Source organism: Terrapene carolina, unplaced genomic scaffold (assembly GCF_002925995.2).
Source record: "Terrapene carolina triunguis isolate 2854851 unplaced genomic scaffold, T_m_triunguis-2.0 Scaffold23, whole genome shotgun sequence".
NCBI lineage: Eukaryota > Metazoa > Chordata > Testudines > Emydidae > Terrapene > Terrapene triunguis.
Window position 1 is genome coordinate 5,305,432 of NW_020664374.1, and position 19,496 is coordinate 5,324,927.

At 39.6% G+C, this 19,496-nt stretch overlaps 1 protein-coding gene across 1 annotated transcript in view; it reads right to left on the bottom strand.

Moving 5' to 3' along the window:
• LOC112113620 (dehydrogenase/reductase SDR family member on chromosome X) overlaps positions 1-19,496 on the bottom strand; it is a 227,248-nt gene that overhangs the window by 173,063 nt on the left and 34,689 nt on the right. Inside the window, exon 2 of the mRNA XM_024209969.2 lies at positions 9,178-9,285. Within this exon, the coding sequence (XP_024065737.1) occupies positions 9,178-9,285 (108 nt within the window). The remainder of the gene's footprint in view (positions 1-9,177; positions 9,286-19,496) is intronic.

Below are 19,496 nucleotides of genomic sequence, written 5' to 3' on the forward strand. Positions count from 1 at the left end.
TGTCTCCCAGTTTTAACAGTGAAACTGATGAAAATCAAATAGTCTATGGAAAAGGACACCCAACTACAGGCAGTAAAAACAGCAATTCTACCAAAGCCAAGTACTGGTAGGAGCAGAACTATTTTTTCGCATTAAAGATTAGCTGAGAGTGCAGGATGCAATCATATTTTGTGAAAAAAGAGCTGTTGTCTCCACCTCATTACATAAGGACCTCATGCGAAAAATACATGTCACGCACCTGGGTATTGACAGCTGACTTAAATGTGCCCTAGAATGTGTTTACTGGGTGGGAACAAATACACAACTCTGCTCCTTGATAGATGAGTGATGCCTGACAGTCATGTGATAAATGCCAGCAGAAAGAAACTCTTACCACATAAGTGGCCCACCTTACCATGGAAAAAGGTGGAAGCAGACTTATTTACCTTCAATGAAAAGCAGTACTTGATTACAGTGAACTGCTATTCAAATTTTAGGGATGTCAGTGCCCTGCCTGATACAAGAAGCAAGTCAAACTGAGGGCCCACTTTGCAAGATATGGCATTCTGAACACTGTATTCACCAACAACAGCTCCCAATTTGCCTCAGAAAAATTCAAAGTAATTTGCATGCAAATGGGAATTTGACCACCATACCTCCTCCCCACCAGTTGACTCAATTGTGAAAACAGATAAAAGGCTGTTACATAAAGCTGTTTCTTCTGGTTCAGACCCCTGGTTAACATTTTTGGCACACAGAAATACCCTATCAGAAGGGTTCCAAAACAGTCAGGGACAGGCACTGATGGGATGAAGAACTAAAACCCTGCTGTCAATGAGAGGAGGTCTGTTGCAACCAGAAGGATGGAGACACCACTGAGAAGAGATGTCCAACAATCAGAGAATGCAGGCACTAGAGTACGACAGGTCAGCTAAGGACCTACCGGCCCTAGAGACAGGCATCCCTGTGAGGATTCAGCCATTAGAGAGACATCAGAAAGAGTCAGCTAAAAGATCCTGAAGGGGTGCAGTGGCATCAGATCATATAAGATAAGTAAGAGGGACAAGTGATCCAAAGGAACAGGAGGCTATTACAAGCCAGTAGACACAACAGCCAGAGAGCCTACTGAGATAGAGAGATCATCACAGAACAGAGAATTATTCAGAGACAAGGAAGGAGGAGACAGGTAATTCCCAGGGTGGTCACCTTTTGAGGAGACCAAATTATCTCCAAGAAAATGTAAACAACTAAGTTTGTGGTAAAGATGAGACTCCAACTTGGCTATACGTTAGCAACTTCTGGCCGAAGGAAAACGGATTGGGGTCTGGGCATCAATAATTTGTTTTAAATGTTTATATTAAAATGTTTGTAAAATAGGGATGATGTATCATGATCAGTGGAACTGAAGTCAGAGGGTCCATGTTCCCTGGAGGGGCTGTTAGTGACGGCACACCAGTGGATACAGGGAATGCCATGGAGTTAGGCTGAAAACAACTCAGCCACATGGAGAGACCAGTGTACAGGGTTTAATAAAGTTCCACTTCTTCAACTTAACCTGCATTCAGCATCACTCTTTGCAAATGAAACAGCTCCTACTGGCTGGAATCTCATGTATAAATGTATGCTTTGGGGAATTTTTTTAAATTTATTTGGAATCTCTCAAAAAGGATAATTTTCAATCATGTTCACCATTTACAGAGAGGATTGACTGATCCAAATGAAAGACTGGGGTATTTTCTAGCTAGATTTGAACTTTGTAAACATAGGGAATTAATTATTCACCTGGCTGTAGAAAAAGGTAACCAAAATAAAAAATTAGGGCTGTCAAGCGATTAAAAAAATTAATCGCACTGTTACACAATAATAGGATACCTTTTATTAAAATATTTGTGGATGTTTTCTACATTTTCAAATCTATTGATTTCAATTACAACACAGAATACAAAGTGTACGTGGTCACTTTATATTTATTTTTAATTAAAAGTATTTGCACTGTAAAAAAACAAAACAAATAGTATTTTTCAATTCACCTAATACAAATACTGTAGTGCAATCTCTTTATCATGAAAGTTGAACTTACAAATGTAGAATTATGTGAAAAGAAAACTGCATTCAAAAAGAAAACAATGTAAAATTTTAGCGCCTGCAAGTCCACTCTGTCCTATTTCTTGTTCAGCCAATCACTCAGACAAACAAGTTTGTTTACATTTGTAGGAGATAATGCTGCCCACTTCTTGTTTACAATGTCACCTGAAAGTGAGAACAGCATTCTCATGGCACTGTTGTAGCCAGCATCACAAGATATTTATGTGCCAGATGCGCTAAAGATTCATATGTCCCTTCATGCTTCAACCACCATTCCAGGGGACATGCGTCCATGCTGATAACGGGTTCTGCTCAATAACAATCCAAAGCCGTGTGGACCGATACATGTTCATTTTCATTATCTGAGTCAGATGCCATCAGCAGAAGGTTGATTTTCTTTTTTGGTGGTTTGGGTTCTGTAGTTTCCACATCGGAATTTTGCTCTTTTAAGACTTTTTAAATCATGCTCATCCTTCTCAGATTTTGGAAAGCACTTCAGGTTCTTAAACCTTGGGTCAAGTGCTGTAGCTATCTTTAGAAATCTCACATTGGTACCTTCTTTGCATTTTGTCAAATCTGCAGTAAAAGTGTTCCTAAAATAAACAACATGTGCTGGGTCAGCATCCGAGACTGCTATAACATGAAATATATGGCAGAATGCGGGTAAAACAGAGCAGGGGACATACAATTCTCCCCCAAAGAGTTCAGTCATAAGATTAATTAAAACATTATTTTTTTAACGAGCGTCATCAGCATGGAAGCATGTCCTCTGGAATGGTGGCCGAAGCATGAAGGGGCAAACGAACATTTAGCATATCTGGCATGTAAATACCTTGTAATGCGGGCTACAAAAGTGCCATGCAAATGCCTGTTCTCACTTTCTGGTGATATTGTAAATAAGAAGCGGGAAGCATTATCTCCCTGTAAATGTAAACAAACTTGTTTGTCTTAGAGATTGGCTAAACAAGAAGTAGGACTGAGTGGACTTGTAGGCTCTGAAGTTTTACATTGTTTTGTTTTTGATTGCAGATATGTAACAAAAAAATAATCTACATTTGTAAGTTGCACTTTCACGACAAAGAGATGGCACTATAGTACTTGTATGAGGGGAACTGAAAAATACTATTTCTTTTGTTTATCATTTTTACAATGCAAATATTTATAATAAAAAATAATATACTTTGATTTCAGTTACAACACAGAATACAATATATATGAAAATGTAGAATAACATCCAAAATATTTAATGCATTTCAATTGGTATTCTATTGTTTAACAGTGCAATTAAAACTGCGATTAATTGTGATTAATTTTTTTAATCGCGATTAATTTTTTGTAGTTAACTGTGAATAATCGACAGCCCTATAAAAATATTTTCTTTCTTGAACAGCTTTCACAATGGGAGAAACTATTTCTGGGTGAAAAAAGGAAACTTAAAATATTTCAAATATGATGTCACAACCTGCAAAGCTTAAGATTGCCTGGAATAAAAAAGAAATGTTGTTACCAAAGATGGCAAGTTGGAGAATTTCCTGACTACCGACAAAAAGAAATGCAGAAATGAAATGGAACCAGGAAGTTCCAAAAAAAGTATAGCAGGTACACTTAAAATGACTAGAACAGGGCAGTGCAGAGAAGACATTCCACCTCTTGACTTGTAATACACACAATTGATGGTTTTACACTCAGTACACGTTTTGCTCTGTTTGACTAGGGACAAAACAATAGAGCTATCCCTAACCAAACAAAGGAATAGGGGCTTTGCTCAGGTTTTACTTTTTAATTGTCTTTAAACAGACTAAACTGGGGAAATTTCAGCAAACATGTGAATGATTTGGAAAGTTGTGTGTGTGTAAAAATAGAGGGTGATAGCTGAACCTCTTGTAGCCTTCACTGTAGTGCAACTACTGTAGTAAAATATTAAAGTGAGATCATTACTAGGCAATCCACTATATGTTTTTCAGTGCTCATAAGAGAATTAGAAAACAAGCTCTCAAGTATGAAATACTGCTCAACTCTAACTCTGCCGTGCATACCAACCTAACAAAATATTCCTCACTTAGGAAGAGAAATGCTTTCCTGCACATACTAGAACTCAAATATCTCTCAGCAACAATCTAGAGTGAGAGGAGACTTAGCTCTGATCTACACTGGGGGGGGGGGAAACAATCTAAGTTACGCAACTTCAGCTATGTGAATAACGTAGCTGAAGTCGATGTACTTAGATCGACTTACCGTGGTGTCTTCACCGTGGTGAGTCGACTGCTGCCGCTCCCCCGTCAACTCTGCTTGCGCCTCTCGCAGCACTGGAGTACAGGAGTTGACGGGAGAGGGCTCGGAGGTCAATTTATCGCATCTGCATCTAGACTAGACACAATAAATCGATCCCCGCTGGATCGATTGCTGCCAGCCGATCCGGCAGGTAATGTAGACATACTCAGTGTCGTACATAAATTTTCTGTAATTAAAATTAAATCAAACTATCTTTGAAAATGAAAAACTGCACTCTCTAGATAGGATTTAATTATCCTTCTAAAGTCACCTTTGTGGTTTTAACATACTGTATTAGAATGGACTGATTTAGAGCATAAGGAGTCTAACCTGAAAATTGGAAACCAGATAAAACAGAAAGAGGTGACAAAGATATTTGCTTTCTCACAGTTGCAGCTGGACTTGAAGGGGTTTCAAGTAAGTGCTGGGTTTCTCAGTGGAATTTTATTAATCTGTAACAAAATGTGAGGCTCCAACAGATTAAGTGTATTTATAGTATGATTACACTTCAAAAGAAGCACAGTATGGGCCTGATTTTCCACTACCTTGCGTTTTCAGCTGTGCCCAGCGTGCACAGAATGCTGCCAAATCAGAACTTTTGTGCTTTATACTCACTTTTCACTGATGGTGCAAAGCTGTGAAGAATGAGAGCTTTTATATTAGATATTGCCACTCAAATCAAAATTTGCCACTTTTAGTACCACCAGCCCTTACAAAGGGGGAAATTCAAAAGTAGATATTTGTAATTCCAAACTAGAACAGCAAGCCCATATTACGGCAGTTATTCAGTAACTAGTGCCTGCCACAGGTAAGGCGAGTTCTAACTTCCATATTAAAACCCCTTTTTTCAGTTGCTCATAATTTTTGGATACAAATTCTTTTTGATCTAAAGTTTTCCATGCTTGGACTCAGTGAATGGAATGTTCTGCAAGTTTGAACCCAGGCTAAGATTGAGCTGACTGCAGCATCCTAGCGCTTCTCTGAAACTGGTATCATGATCCAGAATCTCAGCTTCCATTAAATAGTTCAGTTTACAGATGTAATGGTTATGAAGAAAACTTTAAAAATGTGACTCGTGTAACTGATGAAGAGATGCTTACAGAGAATCTGGAACAATAGCTCTGAGTAGTGTGAACTGCCCAATTCCTGTCAGTAAGGAGCTAACTCAGAAGCCTAATGATAATTCAAGTGTCAGAAACTGTTCGCTCCTCGTGTAAGAAAGGAGACAGAGGAATCACAGAGCTACACGATTTACTGCGTGTGATGTCTCATTTAAGTGCTACAAGGGGTAGTGTTTTAGAGTTACCGCTACTTATGCCCCTGGTCTGAACAAAGTTGGTTCAGTTTTGTTTTGAATTATGGGTGTGAAAGCGTATATGAGTTGGATGGAAGGACACAGGTGGGGAAAAACACCCAACTGTTCCCCATATATGCTAAATGGACTTTTTTTCACATAAGTAACAGCTCAAATTAGAATCACTATGCTAGGCTTGTTTTATTAACTCACTGAGATTTAAGGAAGAGACCAACTTAAAGTTCTAAATGTTTAAAGTCACAATTTTTAACACATGCACAGCAAAATATTTCTTTATTCATTCTAAAGCTGGAACACCCAGGGGGCATGGCAGGTCTTAAAGCACACAAGCTTTGAATCAGTCTAAACTCCAGCTCACAATTTGAGTTGACCTAATTTCTAACAATAGTAGGGAAGCCACAGCAGCATAGGTGGCTGCTCGAGCTAGCCCCACACACACATGGAACCCTGGGTACATGGTCAAGCAGCTGCCATGCGATGAAAGCTAGTTCAGGTATGTGAACCCCTGCTTCCATCACACCACTCGACTGCAAAATAGACATACCCAATGTGGTTCTGTCTCCTAGTGGCTGGACCACATAGAGGTTTATGAATCCCTACAACCTTTAAGGTGACAAAATTGGGTCTTTTAGCTCAGGCAGCGGAGGCTCATGCTTTTAGATCCAGAGATATAATTCCTGCTGCAGATAACCCTCCCAACGGTGTCATATTACATTATATTGAGTTTTCACATGAGATGAACTACACCACTATAGTTATACCAGTATAACTCACTGTGTAAATACTCTTATTCAGAATTACAGCAACCCTTTTTTCAGTGTAGCTGAATTTGTGCATTAACAGTATTATTCCAAATAACAGTGTCCAAATTGGGAATTATACCAGTATAGTAATGCTGGTAATATAGATATGGCCAAAGTCTGCTCCCATGGAAGGCATTAGGACTTTTGCTATTTATTTTAATGGGAGCAGATGGGAGCCCATAATAAGGCCATGACATACATGACAGCTGTTCCAGACAGCAGGAACTACAGAAGAGGGGAAGGCTCTTGCATCAACAGTGGAAGTATGTGGAAAAGCTTCTTTGTGGTCACAGATATATTGAGAATCAGATCTAATAATTAAATATTTTAGTATCAAAGTTTGGGGTGAAATCCTGCAGTCATTGAAGCCAATGGCAAAACCCTCATTGACTACACAGGTGTCAAGTTTTTCCCCGCACTATCTAGTGTTCATGTCTCTCTTTTAACCTCTACATATTTCTCTATCCCCAAAAGAAATTAACGAATTGTGCAGAACGCCAGTTTGCTGCAGAAGGTGGAGTAGCCGTTATAGATTAAAACTGGGGAATAAAGACAGGAAATCAGAATTGGAATTTGCTTTAAATCTCCTGATGAGGAGGGACAACAGGATAAGAGAAAATGACAGTGACAAGAGCCATACCTCTCTATCTCCCTTGTGCAGGGAACCTGAGGGCTCAAAAAGCATATCTGGTGAATGGAAGCTACTGAAGAGGTTGCTACTGTGTTCCTGCACTGATTGCCCCGGGGGGCAGAGGTGCTGGAATAATTTGTATAGTGGAGGTGCTGAAAGCCATTGAACCAAACTGTAAACCCTGGATATGATGGAAACCACTTCAAGCCAGGTGGAGCAGCAGCACCCCCAGCACCCGTAGTTTCAGCACCGACTCCTGGGATTCTGTTGAGGTTCTTATATTGCCCCCATCACCATGGTAAGTCAGCACATGATGGACTCTACTTGTTACCAGTCAATAGCTTCCTTTGCAGCTGTCACATACATTTCTGTGAGGGGGCCAATTGGTCCTCTAACTCTTTCTTTGGCCAGGCACCAGGGGTAGATGCATTGCCCCCTCTCCTCCTGCCTCTGTGCAGAAATGTCGCTGCACTGCCAAACAGGACAAGGCTCGCCTGCCAGAGTGACTGCTGAGTCTGCTGAGGGGGCCTCTCCCTTCTGGAGGGCTCCATGGATGCAGAACCCATCCAGGCTGTGAAGCTCTGATTGGGCTCCGTGCTTGGGTCAGGGTTTGGCTCAGATATTGCACTTGATTGAAATAATTCTCATCATTTCTACCTTAAATGATATACAATTATTTTGAAAACAAAACCAAAATGTGTTTGTACGTTTCCTAAAGAAAGGGGAGAAAAAATGACACAGGGACTGGGTTTTTTTGAGTAAAATTTTTGCAGTTCACCTTAAAAATACATAAAGATACTTTGAGTGCAATAGTAATAGTGACAGCATTAGCTAAAATACAGTAGCACCTGGTTGTGTTTTCAGATGCTTGATTTTGATGTGACTTTTAAAACATATACTACTAGGTTCTTCTCTGCATTACACCTGTGCTAAGCCAGAGTAACTCCCTTAATGTTAATGGAGGTACTCTGCTAGGGTGACCAGATGTCCCAATTTTATAGGGACAGTCCCGATATTTGGGGCTTTTTCTTATATAGGTGCCAATTACCCCCCACCCCCGTCCCGATTTTTCACACTTGCTATCTGGTCACCCTATACTCTGCATTCCCACCTGCATGACTGAGAATAGACTGATCCACCGCTGCTAGTAGCTTTTCACTCTTAATATAGTCATATTTTCCATTTGAATAAAGTTAAATTTCTGGATTGCTGAAGTATAATTAAACACAAATAGAGTAATCTTGGAATAGCTCTAAATTACATTCTTTTAAATTAAAAGCTAGTGGGTTAGCAACAGGAAAAGATTAGGTAATATACTGTAGTGTTTTAAACATTATATAATTAAAAAAAAATCCAAGAAAACCCCAGAATTGGAGTGAAAGATGACTCAAAATCTTCCTAATATTTTTATGTGTGGATAATTCAATGTTTGCTTTGCTTAGAACAATTTTTCTAACTTCTTTTGAGTTACATTACATGGGACAAAACATGAACCACCCCCCATACACTAAAAAATACCTTTAAATTTTTCATAATATTTCCTCCTAATGTAGAATGGACACCTTAAAAAAGTTTTACAGTCTTCCACATCCTAAGTAGGGGGAATACCTGCTCATAACAGTAGTACTTTGCCTAAAAATCAGTACAAAGAACATTTTAAAGTGTGCCCACTGTAAAATGTATTTCAAATTACTGGGCTCAAGTGTGTGTTTTTATATATATGTTCACACTGACTGCTTTTTGCATGAAAGGATTCCAGTACTAGTTCTTAAAAACGCTTGCAACATAAACTATGGGCCAAATATTCAGAGGGACTAAGCATTAGAACTCCTACAAAAGAGATTTGTGTAAGCTCTTTGGAACAGGGACCATCTACCACTCTGTGTTTGTACAGGGCCTAGCACCATGGGGCCCCGCTCTTGGTCAGCCCAAGGCACTGCCGTAATAAACATTTTAAATAACATAAGGTTTGGCAGGATTTGGCTCCGTAACAACCAGGCATCTTTTTAGTTATACTGATGGACAGATATTTCTTTAAGATTTTAGTCCCAGAGGCACAATATACATTTGTATTGACAAAATAATGACAGTACCTATTATAACGTGCATGCCAAGTCTTGCCAAATGCTTCACAGTATGATAACCAATTCCTTTAGCACCTCCAGTCACGATAGCAACATTTCCATTTTGTGTAGGGAAAACTACATGAAGAGAAAAAAATAACTCATTAATTCACAGTAGCAATACAGATAAGGCTATAAGGTACATATTATAAATACATACATACTTTTAATGAATCACTCAACTTTGGCCAATAAAAAATACAACAACAAATCTGGTAGGCAATTAAAGGAACATAACACTTAAGTTTATCAACCACAATATAATTTTCTAGTATTAATAGTTCACAAAAGACTGAGGTTGATGACACACAAATGATAGATGTCCAATTAGAAAAATGTAGTCATTTCTATTTGAATACATTCTGTTGTTATTGTTGTTGTCCTGCAACAATCTGTCCTTTAAGAATTTCGGCTTAGCTATTTCTATTGTCTAAAGACGCATGGCAGCTGTTACAAGTCAATTTACAGGTTGTTTATTTAGTCAAACATGTATACAGGGATAATATAAGAAATTTTCAGTTAGCAGCATGATATCCTTCAGACCCTTTGGGAAGGGGCTCTGCGTTTGCTTCCCCAATAATAGGGAGCAAAATCACAAATAAGCTGAACAAGAAAAACCGTAAAAACAAAATTCCTGATATCCACTTCCCAACATTTCTGCACTCCAGTCTATAGAATATAAAAATATTAAAAACATATAAAAACATATGTCCCTGTGCATATTTAAGGGTTTATCTGTTTTAGTTCATATTTTGTTCATTATGAGCAGAACTGTGCAACTCTTACTCACGTAAGTACATAAGAATGGCTATACTGGGTCAGACCTTGGTCCATCTTGCCCAGCATCCTGTCTCCAACAGTGGCCCATACCAGAGCTTCAGGGGGAGTGTACACAACACGACAATTATGGAGTGATCCACTTCTGTCTTCTACTCTTGGCTTGTGGCAGTCAGAGATTTAGGGTCACTCCAAGCATGGGGTTATGTCCCTGACCATCTTGGCTAATACCCATTGATGGACCTATCCTCCATTAATGTATCCAGTTTGAACCCTGTTATACTTCTGACCATCACAGCATCCCATGACAATGAGTTCCACAGGTTAGTTGTGTGACAAAAGTAATTCCTGCTGTTTGTATTAAACCTGCTGCCTATCATCAGGTAACCTCTATTTTTTGTGTTGTTTGAAAGGGTAAATAATACTTCTCTAATAATTTTTTCTACACCATTCATGATTTTATAGACCTCTATTATGGCATCGTCCCCCTTAGTCATCTCTTTTCTAAGCTGAACAGCACTAATCTTTTTCAGTCTCTCCTTATATGGAAACTGTTCCATATGCTTAATTGTCTTTGCTACCCTTCTCGGAAACTTTTCCACTTCCATTATATCCTTTTTGAGATGGGGCAATCAGAACCTGACACAATATTCAAGGTGTGGACGCACCATGGATATAGTGTCATCATGTTTTCGGTCTTATTTTCTACCATTTTCCTAATAGTTCCTAATATACTGTTAGCATTTTTGGTCACTGCTGCGCATTCAGCAGAAGTTTTCAGAGAACTATCCATGGTAATGCCAAGATCTCTTTCTTGGGTGGTTAAAGCTCATTTAGAACCCATCATTGTACATCTATAGCTGGGATTATTTTTTCCAATGTGCATTAATTTGCACCTATCAATGTTGAATTTCATCTGTCATTTTGTTGCCCAGTCAACCAATTTTGTGATATCCCTCTGTAACTTCTCACAGGCTGCTTTGGACTTACATATCTTCAATAATTTTTATTGTCTGCAAACTTTGCCACCTCACTTTTCACTGTTTCCAGATCATTAATGAATATGTCAAACAGCAGAGGTCCCAGTACAGATCCTTGGGGGACCCCGTTGTTCACCTCTCCATTGTGAAAACTGACTGTTCATTCTTACCTTTGTTTCCTATCTTTCAACCAGTTACTGATCCATAAGACGACCTTCCTTCTTATCCCAGGGTTACTTAGTTTCCTTAACAGCCTTTGGTGAGAGACCTTGTCAAAGGCTTTCTGAAAGTCTAAGTACACTTTATCGACTGGATCCCAATTATCCCCATGCTTGTTGACTCCCTCAAAGAATTCTAACAGACTGTGAGGCATGATTTGCCTTTACAAAAGCCAGGCTGACTCTTCCTCAACACACCATGTTTATCTGTGTGTCTGATAATACTGTTCTTTACTATCGTTTCTGCCAATTTACCTGGTACTGAAGTTAGGCTCACTGCCCTGTAATTGCCAGGATCCCCTCTGGAGCACTTTTTTAGAAAATGAGCATTTAGCTACCTTCCAGTCATCTGCTACAGAGGCTGATTTCAGCGACAGGTTATATAGTACAGTTAATAGTTCTGCAATTTTATATTTGAGTTCCTTTGGAATTCTTGGGCAAATACCATCTAGGCTTGGTGACTTATTTCTGTTTAGTTTACCAGTTTGCTCTAAAGCCTCTTCTATTGACACATCAATTTGGGACAGTACCACGGCTTAATTAAAGGGACTCTTTATGTGGGTAAGGATTACATCAATGTGGTTTAAGGGTTGCACAATCAAGCCTTATATGAAAAAACCCCAACAGCAGCAACAGAAAAGAAATTCCAGCTAAACAAGAAGAAAGATTGAACAAGCCATGACTTCAACTTAATTGCTTTGGGAAAAAATAAATTACAGAAATAAAATAAAATCAGAGATGTGGGGAGTCTTTCAATGTAAAAAAATGTGGCATTTGTAAAATTAATGGGGTTTTTCTTTCTTTTGAGAGTAAACAACTGGATGCTCAGGAAGAGAAATTGTGTTGAATATTTTAGTCTGCAGCAGTAGTGTCCCTAGGGAGTGGAGTAGATACCACCACCTTCACTGTCATTCCCTGCCCTACCAGTATCTCTCAATTCCTACTGAGCTGTCAGTGCTCACCTCCAATCAGCCTGTCATGCCAGTTTCCACTACCACATTTTCAAACAAATATCTTTGCGCTTTTCCCCATGCTGTCCCACACGGTTTGGAGGCACTTTCCATAAACATCGACAAAGCTACCTCATTATCCACCTTCAAATTCCTCCTGAAAACTCCTTTGCTGTCAGGTCTATAAAAAACTTGACAACAGTGAGGCTGCAAGCGTGCCAAGACCACCACATACCATGCTGACCAATATGGTCTCATTGTTTAATTGTACTTCCCCATCTGTCTGTCTCCATCTGCTGTCTCTTATCTTATTCTTAGCTTGTAAGGCCCTGTTTGTACAGCACCTAGCTCCAGGGAATCCTGTTCCATGACTCGTGCTGCAAGGCACTAGTATAATACAAATAAATAGACAATAGTCTCACACTAGCTCAAAAAGCAGTAGGCTTTGATCTGTCCAAAGGTTATCTAACTTTGTGTTACCTAAGAAAGGAACCCCCTAAAATGTAGAAACAATCCCATATTTTAAAGTAGTCTTTAAACACACTACTTGTGCTGCTCCCATGAGTTTTCTCTTCCCATATACATATTGGGTAAACCCTGGCTTCACTGAAGTCCATTGCAAAACTTCCATTAACTTCAACAAGGCCAGGAGTTCCACCCTTGGTATCTTAAATTCACAATTTTCCTTGTAACTGAAAGGACATATATTTCTGTTATCCTCTTTGGGTAGCCCTTGTCCCATGTTTAGGTGTGCCCTCATTTTTTAAAAAGGATTTTTTTTAAAAAAAATGAGAGCTGTGTGTATACCTGCCCCAATAAATATATTCTCCAATAAATAAAACTTCATTAAAGGCTAGATTATGCTGCCTCCCCCATCTTATTCACCTGGGGGAGCAGTTATTCACAGGAGTAGCCCCACTGACTACCTATCTGAGTAACTGTCCACTCATATAAATAAGGGGCTCCTAAGAGTTAAGGTTGAAATTACAGCTGGAGTGAGCACTGAGTAGTCTACTAAATTTTCTATTCCAAAGGCCTTTTTCAGGTGTTTATTACTTTGCTAAGCTTTTACCTTTTTCGCTGATGTTTTCCAGGTCTGCTCTCTCCATGAGGACACTTGAAAATAAATGTTAAGCAAAAATGCCTCTGCAGTTTTTGAAAATGAAGAGAGTGAATAAAAAAAAAAGAAGATTTTTTTTTTCCAGAATGAAATAAGAAATTGCAACTTTTCTATGAACAGCTCTTGTGCCTAAACAAGACAAGGCAGAAATTTGTAATTTGGCAAAGAAATAGTCTCTAGGCCACATGTTTTCCTTTCAGCCATCCAGTGAAAATAGTTTGACTTAGCAGAATTGTTAGAGTTGCTAAAAAGGAATAACAATAATGGTTTATTAAATATCAATCTTATCACATTATGTGGGCTCTGTAACTTGTGTGGCATTTTGGACTCTATCAAAATGCTTTGGTAAATTCTGGCTCTTTCAATGTACAGGTGCATATGGTAGAAGGTAGTATGATGACTGAACGTGCAAACGAAAGGAGGAAGGTGGCCAAAGCAGCAGCTGGATGATTTCTTTGTAACATGACACAGCACTGACAAGTGCCAATCTGAAACAATGGATGAAATGGCTGAGGACAACAATTTGGAGGTGGACTACAGCATAATGGATCAAGGGAACAAGAAGGGGCCCAGTGCTGAGGGGACTTTGACGCAGGAAAAATACAGCAAATGCATGAACAACAAAAAGGTCCTGCCACAAAGCAGCTTTCAGCACAGAATCAAGGGGCCTGATTCTCCAGGGTATTGTTCCAATTTCACACCAGTGACTTCAGTGAGACCATTCACATACTTAAAGTTAAACATATGTTTAAGCACTTTGTTGGATCAGGGCCTGAGTTCCTTAAAAGTAATTCCAGTTGAAGAATTTTGGAAATCTTTTAGTTCCAACATTTCAAAACTTTCACAAAGAAACAATAACTAACTCTTTCTAAGCTAATATTCCTTAGCCCAAATGAGCCTTCACTTCAAGATCTATTCCTTAGGATTTTCCCCAGGGGGTTGGTATGAGTTGGGATAAGAAGCATTAGGATTTTATTGATGATGGGGGCAGGATGGTCCATTTGTAGACAGTGCTACAATTATATGCATGTGTAAAGACAAATGCACCTACAGGGCACAAACATATGTATGTGCCTACTTAATGGGCACATTTGACAAAGTTAGATAAATAAGAATTCATTAAATAGGAATGTACATTGAAAATAGCCCACAGTAGAGGTAAATCCATCCCAATCCAACACAACTTCTATGAAGAGTGATGAGGGAAGCCTACACAAATGCAGACTGTTTTTTTCTCTCATTTTCTTTTTATTCCACAACTGTCTGTTCAGTATATTCAGGTTTATTCCATTTTCATTCATTCTCTGTACTGATATTTGCAGTTTCAACTGTAGTGATGTTCCAAAAAAAAATTCCTTAGATGGGACTGCTTTCCTTAGCCCCAAGTATATTATCTTCCACCTCCTCTGACTCTAAATATGCCTCCTGCTTCCTTCCCCTTCTCTCCATATCCTCCCTTTCAACCTACCGCTTTTTTTTTGTATCTCGGATACACATCCCCATCACTTATTTCAATGACGTGCATCATTAGTTTTGTTCACTGCACTGACTTTGCTACATTTTAGTAGAAGTGGAAGTCACTGAGAATGAGGTGGTTGTGAGGAGAGGAAAATGGAGGAGCAGAGAGAGAGGGAAGGATAGATGGGAAGAAGTCAGAAAAGTGACAGACGCTGGACACGTGATGAGGAAGAGAAGCTAATGGAGTGGTGTTTAATGCTGGAGGAATGGGAAAGGAAAAACCCAACCCTCTCACCAGAACTGGGTTTATAAAGTTGACAGGCCAGTCATCAGGCCCAGTCATCACTCAATCCACAAAGGTACTTAGATACTTAGACCCCAGACTTAGGTGCCTAAATCTCAGGTTTAGGCACTTAAGGCACAGTTTTAGGCTCCACTGCTATCCACAAAACTCCTGCTGAACCCTGTAGGTGCCTTAACTCACTCAGTGCCTAAGTTTTCAGGGTAAAAGTTCCCTCAGCGCCTATGTTTCTGCATGTGCACTGCTGCCTCCCACCTAGGCCCCAAAGCAATCCATGATGTCTCTTCTCTGTCTTGTCCCAATGACCGTTCAGGTGTGAATAAATACTTAAATAGTCATTGGGCCCAAGGAGTACAGTGGGTACTGTCCCCCTGCTCCAATTATTTATCCATAGTGGAACAGCTAGAACAGGAGAGACTGAGGAAGCCCTACATCAGAACATTGCATAGCTCAGTGGTTAGAGAACGCTCCTGAGTGGTGGGAGACCCCTGTTCAAATCCTTTCTCCCTTGGAGGGAGGGAGGGAAACTGAACCTCTTCCACATCCCAGGTGAGTACTCTAACTACTGGTCTAAAAGTTATAAGGTGAGCACCACCATCTCCTCCTCCAGCTGTTTTGTGTGGAGTGCAGCAGGCACCTAACGCATTCCTGCAAGAAAGGCCATAGGTGCCTGAGGATATGTCTACATTGCAGTTACGCACCCGTGGCTGGCCCATTGCAGATGACTTGAACTCACAGGGCTCAGACTAAGGGGCTATTTAATTGTGTAGACATTCAGGCTTGGCTGCAGCCTCAGCCCAAAACATCTACACTGCAATTAAACAGTTTGAGACCTGAGAGCCTGAATCAGCTGGCACACGCCACCCATGGGTTTTTAATTGCAGTGTAGACATACCCTGAGCCTCCTGACTCCAGATGGGTTCCCTTTCATGGATGGCTAGCAGAGATAGGTACCTTCCTGCAGTCTGGACTTAGGTGCTTATCTCAAAGAGAGAGGAGGGGCATAGCACATGCTCCTCTCGTTGGTATCCGCCATTGGCTAGCGGATAGACATTGGCATAGACAGCTGCCTGCCTAGTGTGCTGGCTTTTGTGGATTGCATTATTACCTAATTGCTCCACTTGTGTCACAAACCTTACATGTAAGAGCATAGGCCTTGACTAACTACATCTAGGTTAAAAGTACAGTGCCTTGACTCCACTAGGATTTACAATGAGAAAGCAATCCCAATATTAAAAGCACACCTATTTTTTAAGTGAAGACCTGGTCTTAGTTTCCAGAATAGATCTGCGCTTAACCTCATCTCCCAACACATGAAGACTCTCTTATTGTGTGTGACACCAGGATCTAGGTATTGCTCAAAGCTGGAGAAGACCCCTCGTGGGAAGATGTTGCTCTTTCTCAGTTTGTTTTGCTACACAGGAGAAATCCTCCTTGGCAGTGTTTGCATCTTACTTTAAGCATTTCAAATATCTCTCAGATCCTGAAGAGATGAGCTAGATTCTGCTCTCATTTGCAGAGGTGTAACTCCCGAGGAACTCCATTGACTTCATTTAAGTCACTAATGATTTACACTGGTGGTAATGAGATCAAAATCTGACCAAATGTCTGTTGGTAATTCCCCTTCAGGTTCAAAGACATTCATTATTCCACAGAGGCTTTAAGCCAGTCACACCAATTTGGAACTGTCTAATGGTTTTAATCTCTTCCACTCGAAGGACTCTCTCAGGCTCATAATTTTTGCTATGAAATATGTAAAGTGAGATCCATATTCTTACAACGTAAGTTATTTTTCTAGTCCCTTCAAATGTCCTGCTAAAAATATGTGTGCAATCACTATTATCCTCTAGAAGTAAACCAGACATTAGCTGCTTTATAACTAATCATTGGCAAATTTTCAACTTTTCTGTGTGGAAATAAAATTAGTCAAAATAAAATAACAGCATTAAATTAACTATTTGCATTGCAGAAAGGTATTGTTTAAATTTAAGGAAATAACCCTTAAAATGCCAGTCACACTCAAGATGCAAGGTCACAGCAGTCACATTGTCTTTAGACTACAACTTTTTGAGGCAAAATCCAACAAGTTTATCATGGAGCACAAACTGTAACCAATACAGCACTTTATTAAGCTTTTTTTCCTAATCCAAGTTTCTTTCTGGACTGGCATATATTGGAATATTACAAAACCCACAGACACTAAAGTATAATTCCTTTAATGTTCACTGTTCCATTAAATAATGTTAAAGCCCATTGAAGATTAATATTTTAAATGATTGACCCTAGCAGTAGGGTTTTTATTTTTTATTTATTTGGCTAACTGAACAATGTACATGCAAATAATGGGCCTGCCGGTAACTGGTAGAGACACAAAAGAAAGGTGACTATTTAGCTTGATGACAGGATGACAGGTATAGAGTTGTTTTCGTATAGCAATATTCAGGTTGAAAGGAAGGTGAATAGATGAGTGTTGTTGCCAGACACAATATAATTCAATGTGACACAGCACAGCACAATCAAGTTTTTCAAGTTGGGTAAAGGAAATAGTATAGTGAGCTCAGGCAACTACAACATTATTCTCTAGTTTTTCTCATCCTAAACATTCAAATATTTTTCCTACATTTTTATTTACAGGGGTAAGTTAACAATGCAGAGCTTTAAAGCATTTTCACCAACTTTAAAATGGTATATTACAAAAGAATTCATCTGCACTGCTATTCCTGATTGTAATCACCTGGCACTGGATAATTCTGTCCAAATGACAGTTCTCAGAAAGGAAGCTAAGGTAGACATCTACTTAGGTTGTGTGATAACAAGGTCCCAATAGCCCTTGTAGAAAGCTAGTAAATAGAACCAAGGAAGAAAATAATTATTCCAATGCTTAGAAAAAACACACCCATTTGCCAATGGCAAGTGCAAATCACTCCATAGCAAGTGTGGGGGCTTATCCCTTCAGCTTCTACACAATTTAAACTTTCATTAAAAGAAAAAAAGTTCCTAGCCTTCATGGTTGTGAGGAGAACATTCCAAATGTAATCTTCCAGACTGAGTCTGCAGACAGTTCCTATGGCTCTTCTGCCTGTCACCATTTTGCCAAGCAGCAATAAAGTAAAGTCCATCAGATTTGGGGTAGCTTTGCTCCCACCATTTAGAAACCCGTGGGCAAGTTGTGAATCATGCACAGAACGGTGAGCAGCAGAGGTTGGCACTGGAGATTTTTATGGCAGAAGAGGCAAAGAAATGTAGGCTGAGGGCTAGTAGAATAGCAGAAACTTCTTTCTTCCTCTCCCTTGTAGCAACCAAGAAGCTGTGGCAGAAGCTGGTGGAGATGTGTCCGTCCCCCACCCTAATCCCATAACACCCAAAGGCGCTTCTAAAAGAGCAATAACAGCCAGAAGGCTCTCAAATGGATGAACAGAGAAAAAACACTTTCCCTCCTTCCAGCAGCTAGAGGGGGCTAGAGTTTGAATTTATCCGATACCTACTACACAAAGGCTTATATAAAAGATGGATCCAGGGATAGGGCCCCAGTAGAAATCCCAGCACCTTTTGCCAGTAGGAGACTTCGGCTTCTCACTAGAGCCTTGCACTAGACCCAGAGGGTACCTCCCTGTGTGTGGATGTGAGGGTGATAATCTGGGTCAGAAATAGTAACTGGAAAAGCCGTGTGCTCTCATAAACAAAGCAGCCAATCTTGCCAAGTGCTGAGCACTCCCAACTCTTACTGATCCTACTGAGTGAGAAAGAAATGGCGCCCATAAAAATTTAGAAGACCTAAACATGGTAAAACTAGTTATTCTGAACTAGTGGCTTATGACATCTTCAAAATTGCCAATAAAAATGAACAAACAAAGCAACCACTGCTGTATTTCTATAATATTTCTGTGTGCCCTTCTAAAATATATTCCAGCATGAGTATTAGGAGACAGAGGTGTTTGTATAGAGCCTAGCATGGTGGTGTCCTGGTCCATGACTAGGATTCCTTGGCACTACAGTCATGGAAATAATAAATAATAATAATAATAATAATAGGTAACATTTGCAGAGGGCACTCAAGCTACTCACAGGAGCCAGAGTTAGAAATTCCTGAGTTCTATCCCAGTTCTGCAACTTCGGGCAAGTCGTTTAACCGCTTTCTCAGTTTCCCCACATTAACAAAGAAATACTTCTCACCTATCTTATGAGACTGTTGGGAGACATCTGTAGGGCACTTTGTAAGGCATGATATGAGTGATAAGCATTGTTAGTGCTAAATTTTAATTTCATTTTAAGATTATACTAGAAGCCTCCAGATAAAAATCATATGAAGACCTGACCATGTTAAGAGATCAACATGTTAGAAATGAAGTTACAAAATAATTTGCTACAATGGTAATAATAATGGGTGATTTAGCTACCCAATTATTAACTGACTGAATGGAACATCAAAATACCCTTTGCAGAAGGAATATATTGATAACATAAATGACAGCTTTGTTGAGAGAA